This window comes from Mus musculus, chromosome 4 (assembly GCF_000001635.26).
Source record: "Mus musculus strain C57BL/6J chromosome 4, GRCm38.p6 C57BL/6J".
Taxonomy (NCBI): Eukaryota; Metazoa; Chordata; class Mammalia; order Rodentia; family Muridae; genus Mus; species Mus musculus.
The window spans coordinates 132,818,366-132,843,673 of NC_000070.6; the positions used below are offsets into that span (position 1 = coordinate 132,818,366).

Below are 25,308 nucleotides of genomic sequence, written 5' to 3' on the forward strand. Positions count from 1 at the left end.
CTAACTAGAGCCTTCATCTCTTCTTGACTAGTGTTCATTCTACTGGAAGGTATCCTGCACCCAAAGAGAAAGGCAGCCATCGACTCAGCTTTGATCTACAATGGTGCACTGTCTCCATCATATGCTGGTGCAATAGATGCTTGAAAGATGTGGGGACAGGGTTGGAAAGATGGCTCAGCAGGTAAGAGCACTGGCTGCTCTTCCAGAGGTCCTGAGTTCAATTCCCAGCAACCACATGGAGGCTCACAACCATCTATAAGGAGATCTAGTGCCCTCTTCTGGCCTTCAAGAATACATGCAGGCAGAACACAGAGATAATAAATAATTTTAAAGAAGATGTGTGAATAATCCATCATAGTAATTGGATTTAAGCCCCACTCCACGAATTGGAACTCATGCCTGACACATGTTAAGTGGCCAAGAACCTGTGAATAGCCAGGTATCTAGCAGAAAACCAAAAAGGTTTGTTCTGCTAACAGACAAATGACTCCTGGTAACCTGCTTCTCTATCCATAGATCAGTGTCTTGCATAGTAATCATCAGAGAAACTTCTTCCTGTAATAGATATAAACAAGTAGAGAACAACACTGGACAATATGCAGAGAGTAAGTTAGTTACCTTGGAGCATCCAGTCCTAGATGGAAAGTCTCCATCAAACCTTTCTCTTCAGGACTCAGGGAACTTTGCAAAGGAGACAAAAAACTTGATAGAGCAGGTGACAATAGATGGCATTAAGGAAGCAAGGCCTTTCCCCCACAAGGCACTGGGGCTCTTAGTGCACATTTGATGTGGGTGCTGGGGATTTGAACTCAGGTCCTCATGCTGGCACTACAAACCCTTTACCCACTAATCCGTCTCTTCAGCTCCAGGCATATGCTCTTAACCCTGGAGTACTTTCTTGCTTCCCTGGACCATAGACTCATGGGATACTCTTCACTCTGTGCCTGGATAACCTCTAACTGCCCTTCAAGTCCCAGCCTTAGCTGGACACGGTGGCACAACTGAAGTCCCATTTCCTCAGGAGATCAAAAAAAGAGGATCATTTGAAACCAGGCATTTGAAGCCAGCTCAGGCAATATTGTTAAACCATAGAATCAAGACAACAGTAACAGAACACTCCAGCCACAAACGACAGTATTTCTCAAAGGAAGCCATTTTTATGAACAAGTTAGTGTTGTGGGGTAGTCACCAGAAAGCTGTCTGGACATGGGTTTAAGCCAATAGAAAGACTTTATCAGGGCTGGAGAGATGGCTCAGTGGTTAAGAGCACTAACTGTATTTCTGAGAGGTCCTGAGTTCAATTCCCAGCACCCATATGGTGGCTTGCAACCATCTGTAACCAATCTGATATCCTCTTCTGGTATGTGTGTGAAGACAGAACACATTAAATAAATGAATGAATGAATGAATGAATGAATGAATGGATGGATACATAAATACATAAATAAAATTTAAAAGTCTTTATTAGCCAGCCAGAGAGTACACTGGGTGTTCTGGATCCCAATGTAGCTTGAGTCTTTCTCAGGGTGAACTTTTTTTGTTTTTAATGTATTGATGTTTTGCCTGCGTTTGTATCTGTGTGGGCTTGGGACCCACTGGAACTGGAGTTGGTGATAGTTGTGAGCTGCCATGACAATGTTAGCAACCAGTGCTCTTAACCTCTGAGCCATCTCTCCAAGCATCACGGCGAGCTTTTATTTTTAGCACATCCTGGTTTCCTAAAACTGTGGACTTGATGGGTTAGTTCTTTATTTTCATTTTTGGCAGGTGGTGCTGACTACATGCTGAGTTTCACAGCCTGGCTGGCACTTCGATTATGAAACCAGTTGTGCTAAGGTCTGAGGGGCCTACTAAAGTTTGGGACCCTGTTACAGTTAGGAGCGCCTAAGTTTGCTTAGGTGTCATGGTCAAAACAACCGTCAGCCTGAAGGGGTCTGGAAAGGAGAGTCAGGATCATGGTAGACACAGACGAAAGACTGTGGGCTCATTTCAAAAGTGAACTGTGTAGTCTAGGCGAGGTTTTGGTGAGTCACAGAGGGGCATGCCTATGATCCCAGCACTCATTTGGAAGGCACAGGCAGGAGGAGCTCTGAGTTTGAGGCCAGCCTGCTTTTCATAACCTGTTCCCTACAGTCAGAGCTACATGGTGAGACCCTATCTTTTTTGTTGTTGTTGTTGTTTTTTGTTTTTTTGTTTTTTGTTTTTTTTTGTCCGAGACAGGGTTTCTCTGTGTAGCCTTGGCTGTCCTGGAACTCACTCTGTAGACCAGGCTGGCCTCGAACTTAGAAATCCGCCTGCCTCTGCCTCCCAAGTGCTGGGATTAAAGGCGTGTGCCACCACCACCCAGCGTGAGACCCTACCTTGAAAGCAAAAAATGTTCCCATTACTTTTTACATAGTTCAGCTAGCCAGTAGAGATTGCACTGCCAGCGGAGGTTGAGCAAATGAGCTTGTTGACCTTATTTGTATGAGTTCTGCCTTCCGAATGTCCCTGCCCTGTGGTCCTGCTTTACCACATAGGACAGTCCTCCTAGACTTTATCCAGGGTCAGGATTTGTACCAAGAAGGCAACTCTAGTCCATCAAGGCCCCAACACACTACGTTCATGTCTTGTCTGTGCTCAGATGTCACATAGTAGTCCTGTTTGTGCAGGGACCCATCACGGTCAGAGTGGCCTTGCTGTGGTATTCACTACTTTTCTGTTACTGTGATAAAACATCAAGACCGAAGGGGGAAAAAAAAAAGAGCCAGAGAGATGGCTCAGTGGTTAAGAGCACTGATTGTTCTTCCGAAGGTCCTGAGTTCAAATCCCAGCAACCACATGGTGGCTCACAACCATCTGTAATGAGATCTGATGCCCTCTTCTGAAGACAGCTGCAGTGTACTTAGATGTAATAATAAATAAATCTTTAAAAAAGACCAAAAGCAACTTGAGGGGGAAAGGGTTTATTTCATTTTATAGCTTTTAGTCTGTCACTGAGTGAAGTCAGGGCAGACAGGGACTGCAGCAGAGGCCAGGGAGAACCACAGCTTCCCGACAGTTTACCCCCTCAGAGCTGGCACATCAACCGTTAATCAAGAAAAATGCCCCGACCTTACCTATGGCTGATCTAGTGAAGGTGTGCTCTCAGTTGGGATTTCCTCTTCCTCTGGCTTGTGTCAAATATACAAAACAAACAAACAAAAACAATCTTACCAGTGCTCTCTTGCCCTTGGTGTTGTGAGGTAGCCACCAGAGAAGACGGCTCAGACATGGGTTTGAGCCAACAGCCTTTACTAGCCGGCAAGAACTACACCAAGTGTTTGGATCCCTGTGTAGCAGCGAGCCTTTCTCGGGATGAGCTTTTAAGCACATAAACCATGTTCTAGGTTGACGCACTTCAGTTAGCAAGAGCAGTTAGCCAGAAGCAAAACTACAGAAGCCCAAAGCAAACAAACAAAAACAAAACACAAGGTGAGTCGTTTAGAGACTTTCCCAGAACTATATGGACTTTGATGGATTAGAGCTGTGTGTTCATTTTGTCGGTGCTGCTGTCTCCATGCTGAGTTTTACAGCCCGAATGGGACTTCCATCATGGAGTCAGTTGTGCTAAGGTCTTACAGCATAAGAAGGTCTGGGGCCCTGCTACACAGTCCAATGGTTTCTGATCAGCTGGAGACAACCCACATTGTTTCCTGCAGATGGAGGCTGCTTCTTTCTTTGTCCCTTGGAGACAGAAAGCCCAGGGCCAATTTGACATTTTGTAGCGAGTTCTCTCCACAGGGCCTGGAAAGGAGCCTGGCTTTGAGAATTGGAGCAGCAGCTGAATCCAGGAAACACAGGAGAGTGAATCAGAGGGGAGAAACAGAACCCCGGGTGGGGGTGGGGGGTGGGGGGGTGGGGGGGTGCGGGGGTGTTGACAGGTGAAGTCCCGAGGAACATGTGGCGCTTGTAAACCACTAGGTTGCCTGTCACTGAGGCAGATGGAAGGCCTTCAGAGCACTCTCAGCAGAGACCCAGATGTGACCATCTGAGCCATAGTGGGACTAGAGAAGATTCCCTGAGGGATGGGGGCGGGGGAAGACCTGGAGGGCACAGCGGAGCAAAGAAGTGGACAGGAACTGAGGTAGCTGCTAAGGACTTAAGAGTCAAGGCACTACCCCCCCCCCCTTTGGATTTTCGAGACAGGGTTTCTCTGTGTAGCCCTGGCTGTCCTGGAACTCACTCTGTAGACCAGGCTGACGTTAAACTCAGAAATCCACCTGCCTCTGCCTCCCAAGTGCTGGGATTAAAGGCATGCACCACCACTGCCCGGCTTTTTATTTTTAGAGTCAAGACAATTTTGCTTTGTTTTCCTGCATTGTAGGATTAATGCCCACCCTTTTTGAGATGGGATTTTATGTAGCTTAGGCTGGCCTGGAGTTTACTTCATAGCCCAGGATTGCTTTGAACTCCCTCTCCTCCTTCAGATTTATTTATTATGTACACAGTGTTCTGACTGCATATATCCCTGCATGACAGAAAAGGGTGCCAGATCTCATTACAGATGGTTGTGAGCCACTATGTGGTTGCTGGGACTTGAACTCAGGACCTCTGGGAGAGCAGTCAGTGCATCTTAAATTCTGAGCATCTCTCCATCTCTGAACTCCTGATTCTTCTATCCTCACTCCCCAAAAGCTAGCATTGAAGTTATGTGCTACCGGGGCTGGAGAGATGGCTCAGGGGTTAAGAGCACTGGCTGCTCTTCCAGAGGTCCTGAGTTCAATTCCCAGCAACCACATGGTGGCTCACAACCATCTAGAATGAGATCTGATGTCATTTTCTACCATGTAGGCATACACGCAAATAGAGCACTCACATACATAAATACGTCTTAAAAAAAAAAAAAAAAAGGTACGTGCTCCAACGTCCGGTGTATGTGGTGCCGGGAAATGGAGCTCCATACATCCTAAGCAACCTCTCCAGCAACTAAACTACATTCCCAGGTTCCCACAGACAATAATAATGTTGCTGTAGATGAACCAGAAAAAAAAAAGGGAGGCATGGATGTCAGCACTGCATGTGTCAACAGCAGGTTAGAGCAGAAGCCTCCAACAGAGCCACTGCAGTGGGCAAGGTGTGACAAGGAGTACCTGGAGAGCCTTTTGAGGGTGGTTTTAAACATCTCACCTGCCCCTCCTGGCAGTACCCTTGTCCCAGCGGAGAGCATTCCAAACCCACACCTGACCCAAGCGTGGATTCAGTACTTGAAAGCTTCACCCACCACCAAAAGGCCCAGAGATGGAGACAGATGGGTAGGCAATGGCTACGAGAAAAAAAATTTTAAAAACCGCCGCCGGAGAGATGGCTCAGCAGTTAAGAGCACTTCTGTTCTTCCAAACACCTGTACCTCCAGCTCTAAGGAATCTATTGCCCTCTTCTGGCCTCTGGAGGCACTGCACTTGTGTACACATAACACTTTCTCCACCATAGACACAACCAAGAGGCTAATCATCATCATCATCATCATCATCATCATGAAGGGAACAAAAAATCCTAGACTGTCTCCTGTCCTGGGAATACAAAGGGCAGTGGTGGCAGCGGCAATAGCCAGGAACTGCCTGTGCTGTGGTAGCTATCATCGTGAGCCGTGTGCACTAACCCTTGAGTTCTGTAAAGTGGAGGCAGTCCTCCCTTGGGGCTGCTGGAGACAATGCACAGAAAGCATTCTCTGCAGGGTGCTCAACAGTGAGTCCTTCCCTTCCCTCCTTCCAATGTCCTGGCCTAGCAATTGCCTTAGGAAATTGTATGCTTGCAGAGTGGCTCCAATGGTAAACACAGAGCCCCTCCTGCTGGTGATAGCTGGAACTGCACCCAGCCCCAGTACAGCTAGCTCCCTTTAGGACACAGGCCACTAGACCTTCCCACCCATTACATGCCAGGGCTCACATCCATTGTGTCATGTCATTGCTTCTGCAGAATGAAGTGGCCTCTCCTCCACTTCTTGGCGACAGCAAGTGTCACCCACTTTGGAAGAATTTACAGCTACATTGTTCCTTCTACCTCTGCCAGAAAGAATATAAAATATTCTCTTTTCATTTTTCTAAATAGTTGGACTAATAACTAAATTTGCTAGACAGACAGATGTGGGGAGGACCTAGCACATCTGCCTGTCTCTTACTTGGGAGAGACTCCCCCAGACCAGGGCCAGCCTTACCTGTCATCAGGGTCTCATTCTAGCACAAGTAGTCACTGTCCCACCAGAAATCCCTAGGAGGAAGGTGAGTGTGGGTGAGGTGACATGTGTACACCCTTTTCTGCGTCTTCCTGAATACCTGAGAATGCCTTTTGTACTCTTTAGGAACACTTTTTGAGCTGGACGGTGGTGGCGCATGCCTTTGATCCCAGCACTTGGGAGGCCGATCTCTTGAGTTCGAGGCCTCCCTGGTCTACAGAGCAAGTTTGAGGCCAGCTAGGGCTACAGAGAATCCCTGTCTTGAAAAACAAACAAGCGAGCAAAAAAACCCAAAAAACAAAAAAATATTTTTGAGACACTGTTTTAGCTTTGGGGAATCTAGAACATATTATGTAGATCAGGCTGGCCTTGAACTCTTTAGAGATCTGCCTGCCTCTGCCTCCCAAGTATATATGTATGTGTGTATATTTGCTTGTACATGTGTGCCTGAATGTTTATAGCAGTTGGAGGTCAGAGGACAGCTGTGTGCAGTAGATTTCAGGGATTGAAATCCCACCAGCAGGTGTGGGCAGCAGTGCGCTACCCACTGAGCTCCCCAGTCCTCCTTTTTGAGGCAGTCTTGCTATGTAGCCCCAGTTGGCCTGGAACTTGCAATCTTCCCAACTCAGACCCCCAGGTTGAAATTTCAGGTGTGAGCCACCGCATCCAGCTGAAGTTTTCAAGTAGCAGGGAGGAGAGACCCTTTGTGTGGTAGCCTCTGCTCCCCTCCAGCGACTGACTATACCATTGTTTATGTTCCCCTCTTGATGGCTCCTCGCAGTGGTTCCTCTACCTGGAAAGCCTTGGTCCTCCTCTTCCGGGTACAATTCTTCAGTGCTCGGCTAGAGCGTCATCCGGAAACCATGTTGACCTTCTATGTCTCGATGGGCTTCCGAGCTCTATCATAGCCTTCCAGTTAGACAGTTTAGCATGGCCACTTCTTTCTGGCTCATCTAAAACAAGGTCTCACCTATCCCAGGCTAGACCTTAGACTCATGACATTGGATAGGCTGGGGCTTGTGACCCTCCTGCCTCCACCTCTCAAGTGCTGGGATTACAGGCATGTATCATCCACCCAGCTGTGTTTTAAGTACTTTTTGAGGGTGTGTGCATTCCCGTGGGGTATGTGCACATATTCCTCCATTACTCTCCAACTGGTTTTCTGAGAGTCTCTCACTGAGCATCCAATTTTTGGATCTGGCTTGACAGGATAGCCAACGAGCTCTGGGTGGGGGTGGGGGTGGGGTCCCTGCCTCCCACACTCCCTCCCAATGCTAGGGGTCATCTGCCTATGACATAGTTGAGGACAAGGAATTTGGACTCAGACTCATGTACTTATGGTGCCAGGCACTTTACTGAGACAACTCCTGGATCCTTTTTCAAAATTTTTATGTGTATGTATGGGTGCTCTTGCAGTCAAGGCTTTTGATTTCCTGGAATTACAATTAGGTTGTAACTGTACTGGGAACAGAATTGAGCTTCTCTGCAAGAACAGCAGGCACTTTTAACCGAAGACATTCCTTTAGCCAAACCCACTAGTTTTTATTCTATTCATTTTTGAGACAGTTTCTGTGTAACTCCGCGACTGTCCTCGGTAGACCAGGCTGACTCTAGGATCGCTCCGCCTCTGCCTCCTGAGTAGTTTTAAAGGCACTGGATATTTTAAACTCCAGAACAGGAGAGAAAACTGAGACGAAGCCAGGCACAGGAGAGCATCAGCAATAGACAATTTAGAGGACCTCCCTCGCACAAGCAGCTACAGACCTGAACTCAGATGTCACTTCCCCATGGCGCTCACAGACAGGTTAATGTGAGTCCAAGTCTCCTTAGCAAAGTGGATGTGCTGTGAATGGCGCCACAGGATCTCAGTGGGTCACTGCAGATCTTCATGAGAGGACTTGCCTGTGTAAACTGGCGAAGCCAATCTTTTGTGCTATGGTTACACATCTCCATTCTTTAGAAGTTGGGTTTGTTGTTGAGGGTTTGTGTTGCCCAGGCTGGCCCTGAACTCTTCACGAAACTAAGGATGACAATGAGCCCCTGGTCCTTCTGTCCTCAACCCACAAATGCTGAGTCCACCTGTGCGACTGAAACTTGGTCCCTTTCTAGAAAGCCTTGTGTCTCTGCACAGTGAATCAGACTCCAGGACACACCAGCCTTAATGTCTCGCACACCTCAGAAGGGGCAACCTCCTCAAACACTAACCTTGGGGTCTCAGGACGGGGATTAGAATCGCTAATGATAATTTTTGTATTCTTTAGGGGCTGATTTTATTTGTGGTAATTAACAGGGGCAGGGCACCAATTCTCAGGACAACTGTCCTGGGTCTGACAAGTGTCCTCCGGCAGTAAGACTCAAGACCATACCCAATTGACAAAAGTTACATTTAATTTACAATGTAATAAAGGTTACAGGTAAAAAGCTACACTTAAAGCAGAAAAGGCCTATTACACAAATGTACAAATCTGTACAAAGCTCGTACAATGGTTCCTACCTTGTCTCCTGTTAGCCAGGTCTATTCTGGAGATCTGAAGAACTCTCATGGGGGGTGAGGGGGGGGTCAGGGGAGAGGAGCCTCCAAACCAAAACTGAGGTGTTCTCCTAACACACACCTGGTCCTTGCAGTATAGTCTTCCTGTTCACCAGGAACTGCCTCAGGGCACACACCAACAGTGAGGCCACAGGGAGGAGGCTGCACTCGAACTAAATGAGTTTTCAGTGTGGACAAGAAACATAGGTAAAGTCCAACAATACTGTACAAACCCATTAGCCTGTCCTGTGACACTGGCTACAGATGAGGGGAACTCAAAATGGCCTCATGCCACCAGACATGACACAGAATGGCCTATTAGATCTCAAAACCACAGGCACAAGAGGACACTCGTTTACTGTGGTTTAAATGAACAGTGTCAACCAACCTGGTATCCATGCAACCGCTCTGTTACTTGGGTCTCCCGAGGGAAGGGAATATTAACTAATGAGGCTCTACCCTCTCATTGCTCCAGATGCCTCCCATGAGCGACTTCACATAAAACAGTCCTAATAGGTGGCACAGGGACATCGCCAGGACAGTCGGCTCAGAAGGGACTGGGAAGCCTCTCTCTACACTTCAAGCTGCCTGACTCAGTCCTTACTGGTACTTTAGCCCCACCCCTGGTCTCAGTATTACATGGTTGGGACCTCAGGAGACTTTCTGAAAGACGATACTGCACACATGGAAAGTTTTCTCCCTAGTTCAGTAGCTCCCCTTGTCATCCCTCCACCCCCCTCCCCACCCTCTCCATAACCAAAATATCAAATCAGTAAGGAAGGTGTGGGCTTCTTGCCCGGCCAAGCCTCCTTCGCGTATTTCTTCTTCTTGGGTTCATTCACAGCCTCAGGGTTATAGACTGCAGGGTTTGGTGTGGGATTTATGGCCACTGCTGATGGCACAACAGGAGTCAAGTCCACATCAGGGGCGAGGTTCGGGTATGGCATGGGCAAGCCACCAATGAGCGCTGTCCCATGAATGCCATGCGGCTGGGAGCCCGTTTCACTGTGTGTGGGGGGCAGGCCCCCATATAGTCCTCCACTGAAGGCAAAGTTCTGCATGCGCCTGCTCCCCGACTCCTCCAGGCCCAGAGAGCCAGAGCCCTCCATCCGCTTCTTCTGGGGTTTGCCACAGGGAGGGGAAAAAACAGAAAGCACATGAGATGAGGCTGCTGTTTCTCCATCCTAGCTATAGAGATGACTGCATCCTAGAGACTACAAAGCTGAACTCCCCCCATCACTGATGATTGCCTCTGTCACTGAAGGGGCAATGTACCACCTTTAGGCAGTTCTACCCACCAGGAAGCCAATATGCCAAGTCAGGGCATCCTGGTTTTCTCTACTTCTCCATTCCTAAAGATACCTGACCCAGGATCTAGACACCCCTGTGCATAAGGTAAGGGCATGGCTAGGGGTTGAGGACAGAGCCCAGTAGTTAAAAGTACCTGTTGTTGTTTTTGTAAAGAACCCAGGTTCAGCTCCCAGCACCCACATGACAATTCACAATCATCTCTGTGTAACTCCAGTTCCAAGGGATCAGACACCCTCTTCTGACATCTGAAGGCACTAGGCACACACATCATGCATATACATACATACACACATACATACATACATACATACATATATGCAGTGCAGGGAAACACTCATACACAAAACAAGAAAATAAATCTTTTGAAGGGTGTAACAATAAATTGAGAGGACATGGCAAAAGCCACATGTGAATGCTTCTCTTCTATCCCGAGCCAGCAGGGAAGGCAGAAGGAAGGTGGCCCTCTGCACCCTTAGGGAAGGTAGCTACGGCACCAGAGCAAGTGGTCAGTGCACTGTAGTCTGGCTGGCCACCTGAAGTCCTTCTGCAGTACTCCTGGGTAAGGGGAAGGGTATTCCCAGAGAATGAAAACTGGGAGAAGAGGGCTGGAGAGCTGGCTCAGCAGCTGAGAGCACTGGCTGCTCCTCCAGAGGACCCAGGCCCTACTTCCTACCCTACAGCACCTGACATGTATGTGGCACACATACATGCAGTCAAAACACTCATACACACAAAAGAAAAAGATAAAAATAATTTTTTATAGGGAGAGAAGCACAGAATGTGTTTTAAGATTACAAACACTAACATTCATCTGTACACCACAGGTTTTCTTCCTTTTCCTTTTTGCATTGCTAGGGATCAAAGCCAGGACTTTGCAAGTGTATGCACTACACCTGAGCTAGATCCTAAAGCGGGGCTTGGAGGCCAGGCCACATGACATCTCAAATGCTCGCTCGCAAAGGGTGCTGCCTACCTTGACTGGAACCACTGCTGTCTGCACCATGTTCCGGAACCGACCAACAGACGGATCCACGTCCTCTGCAGAGACGGAGCAAGGTTGGGAGAATATGGGGTCATCAAGCCAAAGAGCCGTCAGCCCGTTCAAACAGGAAACATAGCTAATGCTAGGGATCGTATGTGCTAAGCCTTCCCAACGGCTCCAACAGCGCCGAGTACACGAGGAGCAGAGCAAGGCAGCTCAAGCAGCAGACATCACTGTCTCACACAGTGATGCACTGTCCTACAGTGTCACAACAGGGGGCTGCGACCACACACTCCTGTTTGCTCATCAGATTTAGGACTCAGAGCCAGGGCTTCACGGTCCCAGCTCTCACCCGAGGGTCTGAGTGGCCCATTAAAACAATTTCTTGTCATGGCTTGTGACGTGCACTACCACCCTAGAGGACATTTAGCTTCTCCCCAAAGGGAGTGTCCACCAAGGGAGGTGAGGCTCCGAGCCCTGGACTTGCTGGTTTGTTTCTGTTTTCTGTAGGCTAACTCCCCGGTACCCATAGGCCCTGGCATATTGGAGCTGTGCTCTGCCCCTGTCCTCTTCTACCCCAGCATCCAGAGGAGTCTACACATGGCCGAGAAGCAGGGCTCAGCGGGTCACTCAGACTGCACAACACACCTGAGAGAGTAACTGGGGTGAATATCCCCAACTTTCTCTTAATGCAAGTTTTTTTGTTTTTGTTTTTTTTTTTTTTTGGTTTTTCTAGACAGGGTTTCTCTGTGTAGCCCTGGCTGTCCTGGAACTCACTTTGTAGACCAGGCTGGCCTCGAACTCAGAAATCCACCTGCCTCTGCCTCCCGAGTGCTGGGATTAAAGGCGTGCACCACCACGCCCGACTTTTAATGCAAGTTTTAAATTGCATTTGACTGGTTTCTACATACCCCGATGGCCCATGTTGTAAACCCCCCAAAGTCATTGGCCATCTCCTATCCCACAGCCTACCATGGCCTGGCTGTCAGTGGAGATCTTTCACAGAACTTAGAAGTTACTTACACAGCATCTGTACACTAAGCACGAGCTGCCACTCTGTGTAACCATCTATCAGAGCACTTGAAAAATGTCACAGAAGCTCAAAACACAAGCAGAGTGACCCAACCAGCTAGAAACACAAACGTTCACATCTGCCCACGAGCTGGCCTAGTTTCCGGAGGCCGTGTTCACTCCTGAGGTGCAGGTAGCGTGTTCTCTCTCTCTCTCTCTCTCTCTCTCTCACCTGGGTTGATGATCTCGTCATCCTCACTGAAGGTCACCCTTGAGTTCTTCCTCTTCCTCTTTGGTCTCTGGATGTCCAGGTTCCCCTCCTCAATAGTGAGGGTTGAAATCCGCTTGTTGTGGGCAGTGTTGAACTCTGTCAGGTTCTAGGTCAAAGTTCACACAGCAAAGCCCAGAATTAATACATAGGGAGTTTCATGGGGAAAACACCAAGTAATGTGCAAAAAGCCACTTGGGGCTCACTCTGCTCTGCCAACGTCAGCAAGACAGCCTCTGCATTCAAAGGACCCACACTGCCCTAGTGAAGACCATTAATAGACAGAACACAAGCCGGGCGTGGTGGCGCACGCCTTTAATCCCAGCACTCGGGAGGCAGAGGCAGGCGGATTTCTGAGTTCGAGGCCAGCCTGGTCTACAAAGTGAGCTCCAGGACAGCCAGGGCTATACAGAGAAACCCTGTCTCGAAAAACCAAAAAACCCAAAAAAAAAAAAAAAAAAAAAAAAAAAAATAGACAGAACACAGAACATCCTCCCTGGCCATGAGTTTAAAAGGAGGTGAAAGGCTGCGCGTGAGAACAGGTCACCCTTGAGATGAGGTATGGCTGCTTACTTTCCTGGCTTTGAAGGAACACTAGCATGACTCTATGCTAAGAATTAAAGTAGAATTTATTGAAAGGAATACTAAGATTTACTCTAAAGCAACAAAAAAATGAGAACAAAAACTGAATGCTTCTCAGAGGCTGGCCTTTAAAACCATCCTGGTCTGTCTGTCTGTCTGTCTCTGTGTTTGTGTGTGCTCATGTGTATGTCCGTGTAAATGCTATGTGTGGTGTGTGCATGTGTCTGGTGGTGGTAAGACAGACAAGCTCTATGTAGACTAGACTGGTTTCACATTTATAGCAATCCTCCTGCCTCAATGTCTGCAGTGCTGAGATCACAGTAAGTCACCACCTCTGACTGTCTCCTTTGAAACTCCTAAGGACACCGGTATTGCATTTAACTTTTGGCAGACTCTCCATCCTACACCTGGCCCCAGTTCCATTCACAATCACCCATCCACCCATCTCATGATTAGTGTGGCCTTAGCACTGCTTCCTGCTGCTTCCAACGCGCTGGACTTGTTCCAGCCTGCACTGCAGCCTGAGATACTCCACACACTGACCAGAAAGACAGGGAAGCACTGAGCCTGGAGGGAACACAGCGAGCACCACGGCCCAGATGTGGGCTGCTTCTGAAGGAAACGACAACTGAATGTGTCTCAGTAGCTGGCCTTTAAAATTACCCCAGGTCCATGTGGTAGCTGGGAATCAACCAGGGCCCTTTCTGGAACAGCAGCCTGTGAACTTAACCACTGAGCCATCTCTCCAGTCCCAAAGAAGCCTAGTTTTTTTAAAGATCCCTGGGCTGTCTGGTCAGTACCAAAAAGGCTAAATGGATGAAAATACTGGCTTGGTAAGCTAGTGTTTCTCAAGAGACCTTTCTGTGAGGATGGACATTATAGTGTTCCATGGGTATCCAAGGCGTGCCTGCCCCCCACACCCCCTGTGTGTGTGTGTGTGTGTGTGTGTGTGTGTATTTTCAGGGACTCCCCGTGGATATCTAAATATGTAGACTCTCAGATGCTAAGGCAGTCTCCCACAGGCAGTGCTAGATCATAGCTAATGAGAATTTCTAATACCTATTGCAATATGAATATCCTTAAGAAGTTATATTGTCACAGAGACTCTCCTGACACAGCTGACTGAATTACCAACATGTTCACTAGGGATGTAAAGATGGGATGCAGGAAACGTGCCTAATGAGGCCGCACTGGACAGTGCAGCTCAACACAGTCATGAAGAAAGGAGAAAACTGGCTGCAGAGGCGGCTCAGCAGCTAAGAGCACTGGCTGCTCTTCCAGAGAACCTGGGTTTGATTTCCAGAGCCACATGGTAGCTCACAACGATCTGTAGTTTCAGGGTACCTAATGCCATATTCTAAACACACACACATACACACACAAAAGCAAAAACATTCAAACACATAAATTAAATAAATAAAATGTAAAACAAAACAAAGTAAGTCCCAGCCTCTAACAGCCAGTGGAGCAGCACACGGTCTCCTAGAGGAACTAGTGCAGGGAAGCCTGGTCACACAGCTGACACACGCATCACTGAGGGCTTAGAACTAGACTGAGCAGAGCCTCCTGATGCTACAGCACTTCATTTCAAATTAGGGAGAACAGCTCCACGCTGCTAAAGCAAGGATCCCAAAAGACAATGACACAGACTTACATCCAGCTCGGTCTCCTCTTCGGGAAGTCCCAACAAGCCCTTGAGTTCATCATCCTCTCCGCCCATCTTCTCATCTCCTTTCACAGCCGATGGCAATGTCTGAGGCTTCTCTCGCAGAGTGTATGCCCTCGTGGACGCGCCAAATGAGACCGTAGAATCGATGGGAATCTGTTGAGGCTTGTGAGGTTCCAGCCGAATGTGACCCAAGAAAGTGCCATGTGCTGCAAAGGCAAGTCTTAAGTGTAAGGGGAGAGACCAGCGCAGAGGCAGCCAGTGCTCCCTTGCAGGATGTCAGGCAGCTCCCACAGTTCATCAAGTTAGCCTCCCTAACTGTTAGTGTTTAATGATAATAAGTGTCATATTCAGGATCACTGACACAAAAGCACCTTTTTTGTTTCTTTTTTCTTTTACAGTACTAGGGTCAACCTTAGGGTTTTGCCCATCCTAGGCAAGCACCCTACCATTGAGGTACAACCCAGCCCTTGGTTTCTGAGTCAGAGTCTCACTATATAGTTAGGGCTGGCTTCCAACTTACTATGTAGCCAGTTTGGAGTCAAACAAACTATGTCAACCAGACTGACTGAACTCATAATTCTCCTGCCTCATCTTCCTGAGTGCCCGGAATATAAACAGGTGTCACTATGTATGCAGAAATACAAAAAGAAACAAAGTAAAGATGCTATGCCACTGGGTCTACTTCTTCCTGTCTCACACTATATCAGGGACACTGCGGATTTGTTACACACCTTCAAATCCGCTGCTCTCCACATGAACAGGATTGCCTGTTCTCTGCTGCCAGAAAGGCTTGGCTCCATTCTGGGTCCAACAGAAATGGCTCCAACCTAGCAGAAGCCATGATCTCCAAGGCATGAGGCACACATCGGTTGTGGGCTGCCCTCTCTAGCTCCAACTCTAAGGACCGTGAACACTGTGGTCTGGTGGCATTACGCTTTAGCTTCTCGACAGGGCAGCAGAGATTAGCCAACACAGATGCAATGCCAATGCCAAGGCCAGCCAAAAATCCTACCAGGGGTTCTGAATCCTTCCACGTCAGCATCTCTGCACGTTATGAAATGGAAAGAGATGAGTACCTGTAAGACAAGGCTCACCCAGTCTGTACGTAAGCAGATGGGGCTGTATGTCTGTGTGTGTTGCTTAGGGGGCAGCGGGGGAGGGCCAACCTGAAGAGCAGAGGACGTGTGTGAAGTACGATCGTGTGTTTTACTCTATTTATCATGGCAAAAGCAAACTGTAGCAGTCCTCAGTCCAGTCTCAACTGCACTGCTGTAGAAGATTTTAGGCAAACTTTAAAACCTTATGAATTTCAGTGTACTTATGAAATTAAATTGTTGAAACTCAGTTTAAGCAAAGTGTATCTGGGATAAATAACCTATTGTAAATAATAAATGTTGCTCAAAACAAGCATTTTGTAAACATCCTGTATTGCTGCGTATTAATGACCCTACTCATGACTTCAGCTTAAACTGGATCACCCAGCCTAATGAGGAACATCAATATTCCAAGATCTTCCATGACATTTTTACTCTCTGTATATAAATGTCTCCTAGAAGAATCCCTCAAACTATCTTCCTGCCTTAGCCAACTATTGCAGGAGAATAGCTGACTCATAAATAAAGATGAGATGATTAAAATTAAAAAAAAAAAAAAAAGCTTCCCAAACCAAGACCCAAATAGCATTTCCACCCCACAGACGACAGGACGCAGGAGCTGCGAACTTACTGCTGTTGAGGTCTATCAAGAAAACTCTCTTCAGGTGTTTGTGGTACACCAGCGCTGCGTGGACTCGAGAGCATGACTGGTGGTCGATAGTGAAGTCACACAGATCGGGGTTCCTCCCAAATAAGTAATACTTTTTCTCATCAATAATCAGCTTCTAAATGAATATGAGATTAAATATTACTTCACTTTTACTCCAAGCAAGCTTAGTAAAAACTTCCAATCATGTAAGTAGGGGGACTTGAATAGCTATCATTGCTTCTCTGGCAACCAAGAAAAGCATCCCTCATTGTCTTTTTAAATTCTAGTGTCTAATAAGCTCACTGTAGGCGCTTTCCCCAGCCAACTGTCCCAGTCTTTCCTATACAAGCTTATGACCATCGTAAGATCCAAATATCTTTCATATGTGACACAGCCAGCATGCATTCTTCCTCCTCCTAGCTAAGGCTAATAGCAGGCTATTCCATTTGTTCAGTCCTGGGTCCTAGGGGACATTATTCACCCAGTTCCAAGCATGCCACTGAAATCCTCCCCAGGGCAACGGACTGTCAGATGAAGAACTGGGATCTGGGCTACTGAGCAGCAAACCCTGTGTGTGCGTTTCTACGTGCTCCTTAAGTCAGTGGCATGAACTCACCGCATGGACGGTCTACGTATGGCCCACCTGTATGCACCCACACAGCAGTTTACTAAGCTAACGCTGTTTGTCAGGAAGTTAAATTACATCTCCCTAAATACCATCTTCCACTGTATAGTGCTGGTATGAAAAAAACAAAACAAACAAAATAAAAACTGCTCTTAATTCTATCAGATGTAAGTAGCCTCTCCCTGTGAGATAAGAATTCTTAGAATTTTTTCTTTTTCTAAATGTAACTAGCCAGGCAGTGGTGGCGCACGCCTTTAATCCCAGCACTTGGGAGGTAGAGGCAGGTGGATTTTTGGGTTTGAGGCCAGCCTGGTCTACAAAATGAGTTCCAGGATAGCCAAGGCTATAAAGAAAGGCCCCATCTCACAGGAAAAACAAAGAAAGAGGTTTGGAGAGATGGCACCAGGGTTAGGAGTACTGGCTGTCCAGGTTCAGATCCCTAGAACCCACAAGGTGGCTCATTACTGTCTGAAATGCCTCCATCAGGCATGCACACAGTACACATAAAATTTAGGCAAAACACTCATATACATAAAGTAAAAAAAAAAAAAGATTATTTGATTAGCAAGTGAGTAAGAAGGGCAGAAAAAGTGTACTCTGGGCTGAATCATGCTGTATAACAAGTTACTGTTGTCATGGTTATAAACCAGTCAGCAGATCAAGGATACTCGGTGAATTGTTACTAACCCTTTTCTAATTCTAGTCCAATATTAGTGGTCTAGCACCTGAGGACCCCATTCAACATGCTGTCCTTTCCCTTTAAACACAAGGTCTTATAAGCTCTAGCTCACATTCCACCCAAAATTCCTAACCCCTGAGAAACCAGTAATGACGGCACTTTTGTTTTAGAACTTCAAGGCAAGCGTGGTGCTGCGAGCCTTTCATCCCAGGCAGGTAGAGCTGGAGGCCACCCTGGCCCACAAGTTCCAGGGCAGCTACAACTATACAGAGAAACCCCATCTTGGAAAAAAAAAAAAAACAAAAAAAAACAAAATAAAAAAGGAACTTCAGATGTTAAGACAAGGATGATGCCAAGTTCAAGGTTAGCCTGGATTACACACAGTAAGGCCCTGCTCTAAGACAGACAGACAGACACACACATACACACCCCACACACAAAACCACCAGCAGCAGCACCATCAACACCACCACCAAAACAAACTTCCCAGAAAAGCTCGACAAACGCTCAGGAAGGATGTAAAGTGACGTCAGCATCGGGTTAGAAATCGAGAGCTGTCCCCTGTCCCCTCCCCTGTGAACCCCAGCAGGCAGTGCCCAGGGAGAGGCTCCTGACTGGATACACACATTAGTGTCCTCCAATCTCCTGCGCACTTACCTGCCACACACTTGCCATGAGCTTTACACTGCATCACTGGTGGGGACAATCCCCTGCGGCTGACAGCCCTTCCAGTTGTAGGGCTAGAATACTGAGACATACCACCCCCATGATAATAATTTCTTTAAAGTAAATAAATACAGTTCAAATTTGTATGACTTTACAGTTTAAAATTCTTTTCTTTTTTAAAACCAAGACTTCCTATATTCCAGGTTAGCCACAAACAAGCTACAGAGCTTGGGATGGCCTTGGACTTCTGACCCTCCTGCCTCTACCTCCTAGGTGCTGAGATTTCATGCATGCACAAGGCCCAGTTAAACCTGAGCATTTAAAAATGTCAGGAACAGCAGTGAATGCCTTTACTTCCAGAGCAGAGGCAGGCAGATCTCTGTGAGTTTAAGGCTACACGGGTCTACAGAGTGAGTTCCAGGCCAGGGCTACATAGTGGGACCTAGTCTTATTAAAAAAAAAAAAAAGCTTAATTTTATGTGTTTGCGTGCAATGTATGTCATGTGAGAAGGTACCTGTGGAGGCCAGAAGAGGGCATCTGATCCCCTGGATACGGAGTTACAGATGGTTCAAAGCTGCCCAACCTGGGTGCAAGAAACTGAACTCAGGTCCTCTGGACGAACAGGAAGGGCTCTCAGTTGCTGACCCATCTCTCCAGTCTCCCAAGTCTGAGCATTTTTAACCACATTATATAATTTCATAATCCACTTGTACTAAAATGTAGGAATAAATATTTTGAGTATTCATATTCTTTCCCTGCCCCATGAAAGCACTTATACCTGAGCTCTGCCAAGCTTAGCTTTAAGATTCGGACAGGACATACCTGCTGCTGCTACAGCTCATTTCAAAGCCATGCTACTATGGAGACCCAGATTTGGCAATGGCCTGACAGCCAATTAGTCACCCCAATGTTATATTTTAAAGCATGGATTAAGGTAGGCAGGTCTGTGCACACCTGGAACCCCAGCATTCAGGAAGCAGAAGCAGGAGGATGGCAGCTTCTGGGACCTTGTCTCAAAAACACACCTCCCCACACCCCAAAACAAACCAAGCAAAAAGATCCCTATTCCTAAGAAGACATGGGAAGCCTGGTGAAGTAGCTGCTGCCTATAATCCAAGCACTTTGGAGGCTGAGACAGGAGGACCACTGTGGATCCAAGGCCCACCTGGGCTTCATAGACAGCCTAAAGACCCTATCTCAAAGTGGTGACTGGGGAACTTGCTCAGCACTCAGACAGAGCTCTGTGCGTGCAGAGCTAGCCTGATCTCCATATAGTGAATTACAGGCCAGTCAGGGCTACATGATGAGACCTTGTCTCAAAAAACAGAACAAAAGCCCCACTTACTAAGACAACATTGCTTTAGAATTAGTGGCAGGGCCTGAAGCATAGCGCTGTCTTGTAAGGATGCACGCATGCAGGTTTATCTCACTGCACTTTCCACTCATATTCTTATTTATAAAGATCAGGTGTCCTCACGGACTTGTTTGCTAATAAGCATAGTGTGTCACAAGTAACCATTCTAGAGTGCAAAAGATGTGTCAGAGATTGAACTAAGGAAAAAGAGAGGAAGGGCTCTCATGTCACAGGCACACATTCACCATCAACAGCACCCCAAGCACAAAAACATTAAAAGGGAAGTTAAATGAAAATAATACCTCTTAGAATTAAGGAACTATAATAAAAACTGAATGAATCGTGCCTTGTTCTTCTGGTTCCCAAGGCTGTGACCTGTGGCTGGCTACTGCTGATACTATCCAAATGTGCCTCTGAGTTATAACTCAGAATGTGTCTTTACACACTGGGCCTAAAAGACTCATGGCTTTTACTTTAATATCGCACTTCTGCAACCCAACTACCACAGCATATCACAAGCCTTTAAACAAGACGAGGATACAGATAGCTCGGTTAGTATCAAGTGCTGGTCAAATCTAAATCCTTAAATACACTGAGGCAGGCTGAGGGCTCTAGCTAAGCAGTAACACACTTAAATAGAATGCATGAGACCCTTGTCTGATCACAAACATGGCAAAATAAATACAACTCATGAACATATATGCGCACGCATGCATACATACATACACACACACACACACACACACACACACACCCCTCAGGCCCACTCCTTATAAGAGCCATATAGTGATATCTAAAAATTATACCTTGACAACGTTCTGCAATTCAGCATATGTAGAAACCCTGAGACAGAAGAGCAGCAGCAGCAGAAGGAGACGAGTAGCCAGAGGGCGTTGAAGAAGGTAAAGGGACTTTGGAAAGATACATCTCCCATGAAGGAACCCAATGTCATCACTGGGCCTCTTTGCCTATTTACTCTTGTTGCAAATTAAAGATTTACCAAAGTCTAATAACAAAATGGATTTCATCTTTTAACTTAATATGCTATTATTATTTCTCTTTGTGTCTGTGTGCATTGGAGGAAACACGAAGTAGAGACCAAGGGGCAACTGTGTATAAGTGGTTCCTGTCTTCCATGTTTACATGGGTCCCAGGGATCCAATCCAAGTTGTCAGGCTCGTAGAGCAAGGCTTCTACATCTGAGACATCTCCCCAGCCCACAAAGTAGATCTCTAGAAGTCTTCAAATTTCACTATTCTGTGTAGCAACAACAAAACTTTTTTTTCTATCTATGGAACCACCTGTAGTGAAAGAGGTTTCAGGATATTTTTAATTATTTCCTTGAATAAAAGAACCCATGACAAAGGAACTGTGTGAGACTGCGCATTTCCTCTGCCACAGCCCCAAAACAACCCCTTACTTTTGAGTTTAAAAGTCTGTGAAATGTCATGTTTTTTTATTGAATGCACCAAGGAAAAATAATTATAATCAATAACAGAGCTTCGAGCTTAATTTCTAACTATTAAATCAGTGGGCTTACTCTCTTTTTCTTGGTAAATAATTATATATCTTAATATAAGTAAGCCAGATATGGTGACTCACACAACCCCAGCCCTTGGGGGACGGAGGTAGGATTATCATTAAGAGGTAAAGCCAGCTATGGCTACACAGTGAGTTCAAGGCCAATACAGGCTAGAGTAGAAATCTATCTCAAATATAAAAGAACATCCAGCCCTTGGGAGGGAGAGGCAGGTGGATCACTGTGAATTCCAGGCCAACAAGGGCTATAGAGTGAGACCCTATCTCAAAACCAGTTGAACAAAATACCTAGTTACTGTACTCTAAAATCTGACGTGACTCTAGCTGGAATTCTATTAAACTTTTCCTTTATAATACTTAACTACAATTACATATTTTTATGTATGATTCTGTCTCTCCTTAGTATTTTTTAAGACAGGACCCCAATGTACAGCCCTTATGGTCGCCAACTCAGATACCAGCCTGCCTCTGCATGTGGCACCAGAGCTGGCCTCTCCCCTTAGTTTAAACGAATGAATTTTAGTTCCATTTTATGTTCTTTTTCGACAAGTGACCTTCCTGACTATACTACCCTGAATCTCACAGAAGTCGCTGAAATGTTAAACTCAATCTATAACATAACCTTCTTTAGTTAATATGAACTATGCATTCCACAAATTACAAATCAGTGGGTTTCCGGTTTGTGTGGGTGCCTTGGGCCTATGACCTGTTAAAAATATCTTCATTTGTAAGGGGAGAGGAGTAATGAGAGGAGTTGTGAGAGTGTTGCGTGCTGGAGAATAAATCCAAAAGGGTTTCCCAATGCTAAGCAGCCACTCTATTACAGAGCTCCATCCCAGGTCCCTATGAGCTTTTAACAGGGGACCAAAACCAAAAAAGAGGTCAGGAAGATGAGACAGGCGTGGTAGCCATGCCTTTATTTACAGGACTAGGAGGCAGAGGCAATCAATCTTTGTTGAGTTCAAGGCCAGGCTGCTCTATATAGGGAGCTCCAGGATACCCAGGGCCGACCCTGTCTTAAAAAGCAGAAACCCAGAAGGGAAGTAACATTGCTGAAGACAAAGTAAAGGAGAGGGTGGGAAGTGAGTCCCGGTGGAAAACCTTTAGAACGGTGTGCTTCATTACCTCAATTAGCTTGTCTCCTTTCACCACATCCAGATGTAAGCCAGGTGGTGGTTTACCTGCCCTGAAAAAGAAGAGCGAAACAGCAGTTTTAAGGATGAGTCCATGACTGTTTCAATCCCTGTCCCGTCAACACTGAGGCTCTCCTACAGTTAGAGTTAGTTCATATTCAAACAGAAACGTCATGAATTCACTGTCAGAGCTTGCTCCTTCCTTCCTCCCGCACCCCCCCCCCTTTGATTTTTTTGAGACAGGGTTTCTCTGTAGCCCTGGCTGTCCTTGAACTCACTCTGCAGACCAGGCTGGCCTGGAACTCAGAAATCTGCCTGCCTCTGCCTCCCAAGTGCTGGGATTAAAGGCGTACGCCACCACTGCCTGGCTAGAGCTTCTTTCAGTGTTTAACACTTTCTTCCCAAGTGATTCAATTATTCAGAGATTTCAGTGGGTCTGTCTTTAGAGCACCCCCCACCCAAACTCCTGCATTTTAATACTGGCTATGCCCTTCAGAAATAACGCAGCTCAATGTCCTGTTCCCTGGAAAGGTTTTTCCTTCTTGTTTTTGGGAGACAGAGTCTCACGTCTCCAAAAACAAGCTAGGCTCAAACCTTTGTGGGATTGGATCTGAGGACGACCTTTAACCTCCTCCTCCACCTTCCCTGTGCTAAATTACATTGTGATGCATGCTTGGTCTAACCTGGGGTTTCATCTAAGATTTACTACTCCTAATATAAAGAAAGAATAAACCAGTTGTTTTGCTGGGTACAGAAATACACATGTGAATTCCCACCAGAGGGACCATTGCAACTTCAAGGCCATCCTAGTTTGTATAACAGGTGAGTTCTAGATCATCTAGAATCACATATAGAGATCTTGCCTTAAAACAAATATATGTTAAAATAACCAAATAACAAAAATTGTTTGTTTGGGGGCTGATCAATATCATTCTCATCACAAAATAAACAAAAAAACATTACCCAGATGAACTCTTGGTACCAAATCAGAGATCTGTAATTAGGGAACTAGAGCAAATCAAAACCACGCCCACGAAACCAAGCTCCAAAGGGAGGGAGGTGTGGGGGCACCCTGAACAGGTGTTTGTGAAAAAAAATCTAAGTCATCAGACTGTTTTCTATACCTCGCTTCATCATTCAAGGGGATGGATGCTCAAATGTCAAATCACCTGACACAGTTCCTGGTATACACCAGACCCTGAGGTAATGACAGGTGATCTCAAAGAAAGAGTCTCTTTATATTTGGCTGGCCCAAATTTGAAATAAGTGCAGCCAGGGACCAGTGTGGATAAAGAATTTGTAGGCTGAAGCACATGGATATGTTAAAAGAATAAAGAAATCCAGGAAACAGCCAAGCATTCATTCGCTTCCTGGGCTTGTTCTTTTGAACCTTCCAGGGCCCTTACATTTGCACAGAAGAAACGATATCGAGTCTATCTCATTGAAGATTCAACACAGACATCTCACAGCTCCGCTCCAATCTCTCATGGCAGTGGCTAAAAGGACAGTGCATCGAACAAAAGCCCATTTGCTTCGAGATACAGATTAAAATGAACATTAAAGCCAAAATATTTTGTCTGAATATCCTACCATGTGATTGACTCAGGCCTAGGAGCTGAGCATGATGCAAGGGTTTTTGCCCTTGAAGATCTCAATGTAACAGAAGCCCGAGAGGTAACACGTTAATAACCAGGAAGAGCCGCAACAGCAGAAAGGGCTCTAACCCCGATGCATCCTCGTGCAAAGCAGTTCCTATTCATTCATCTTGCACCCCACTCAACGCGGAAACCATCCTACTACTTCTCTGAACTTCCCAGGGGATGAAAATGCTGTATGCTAACAACTTCTGCTGTCTTTTGTACCGGGTTTCGTGCTGGTCTGGTCAGAGAACAAGGGGGAACAGTCCCGCGCCATCCCTGCCCGCAAGGAGCACCTAGTCCGCTTGGAGGGTGCAGCAGCCACGGAGGGATGCAGCATCAGGTTGGACTGAGGTAGGGAAGCCAGCTCGTGCGCGCTCCAGACCTTCAGCACCCGGGGAAGGTTTGATGCTCCCCGAGAGCATCGGGCACTCAGTGATGAGTTAGGGCAAGTTAGGGGCCAAGGCCTGAAGCACCCCGGTGAGCGGCTGACCTCCCAAGCGCTGTATAAACTGAATACCTTCGAGCCCCCAAAACTCGGGTTTCCGCAGAGCCTGGGCCCCAGCTCCAGGATCCTCCACACGTCGCCCGGCCCCTCACAGCGGACAGTTTTCCCTCAATCATTCCAGGATCTTTCTGAGACGTTCGTTTCATCGCAAAAAAAAAAAAAAAAAAAAAAAGGAAGAGGAAAAAAAAATACAACCTTCTCCTTTCTGTCCGGGTTAACTCACGCCAAGCCGCTCCAGTCCCAGAAACCTCATTACTCACCAAGTCGGGCAGTCGAACAGCGGGAGGCTGGAGCCGGAGTTCACGGCTGCCGCCATCTTGCGTCTCCCCCTCCCATTTGGCGGGTCTGAAGCACGCCGGGAAACTAAGAGCTCGGGAGGGAAGAGGCGGCATCCCAGCAGCCTGTGCGCAGCGCGTGCGTGCGCACGCGCAACGCAAGGACGCTCTCCTGGGAGCGCCTCTGGCGGAGGGCATCAGGGGCTGGGTTTGAAGTCTGCAGTGTTTGCTGGAGAGGCTGGGGGCGGGTGTCTCCTTGGTCACGGGGTCAGGAGTGGTTTGTACCTTGATGCGGCTTTCGCGCTGCGTTTTCCGCCAGAAACCCTAGAGCTCTGCAATCTGCATTAACTCCCAGCTACCCACCCCCTCGGGCTTCATCTAGCGATAAGCAGGTGATGGCTAGAGATAAGAAGTGATGGCTTTTTTTTTCCCCCTTTTTCCAGCCTTCCTTCGAAACACTGCATCTGAAAACAGAATCCTTACTCATTTGTCCTTTCTGATCCCAAGTCTGATGTGTACGGCTCAGTGGTAGTGTGTTCAGCAGGCGCGAATGAGGCCACTGATTCAATTCCCCAAAACCAGTAATTTTCTTAGATCTGGGA

At 46.8% G+C, this 25,308-nt stretch overlaps 1 protein-coding gene and 1 non-coding gene across 5 annotated transcripts; both read right to left on the reverse strand.

The window, feature by feature from the left end:
* Positions 1–8,558: 8,558 nt before the first annotated feature.
* On the reverse strand, positions 8,559–24,804 carry Ppp1r8 (protein phosphatase 1, regulatory subunit 8). Of its 4 annotated transcripts, none has more exons than NM_001290725.1 (7): positions 24,692–24,804; positions 22,279–22,339; positions 16,272–16,425; positions 14,532–14,752; positions 12,260–12,404; positions 11,008–11,072; positions 8,559–9,838 (listed from the first exon to the last, which is right to left on the reverse strand). In NM_001290725.1, exons 1-7 carry the CDS (start codon positions 24,745–24,747, stop codon positions 9,488–9,490), a joined length of 1,053 nt encoding a protein of 350 aa, NP_001277654.1. In that variant the 5' UTR covers positions 24,748–24,804; the 3' UTR covers positions 8,559–9,487. The 4 variants fall into 4 exon arrangements, with proteins under 4 accessions (NP_001277654.1, NP_666266.1, NP_001342128.1 ...); NM_146154.3 differs by having other exon boundaries at positions 8,559–9,841; NM_001355199.1 differs by having other exon boundaries at positions 24,444–24,769.
* On the reverse strand, positions 20,018–20,182 carry Gm22767. Its single transcript, XR_003955485.1, has one exon.
* Positions 24,805–25,308: the final 504 nt, after the last annotated feature.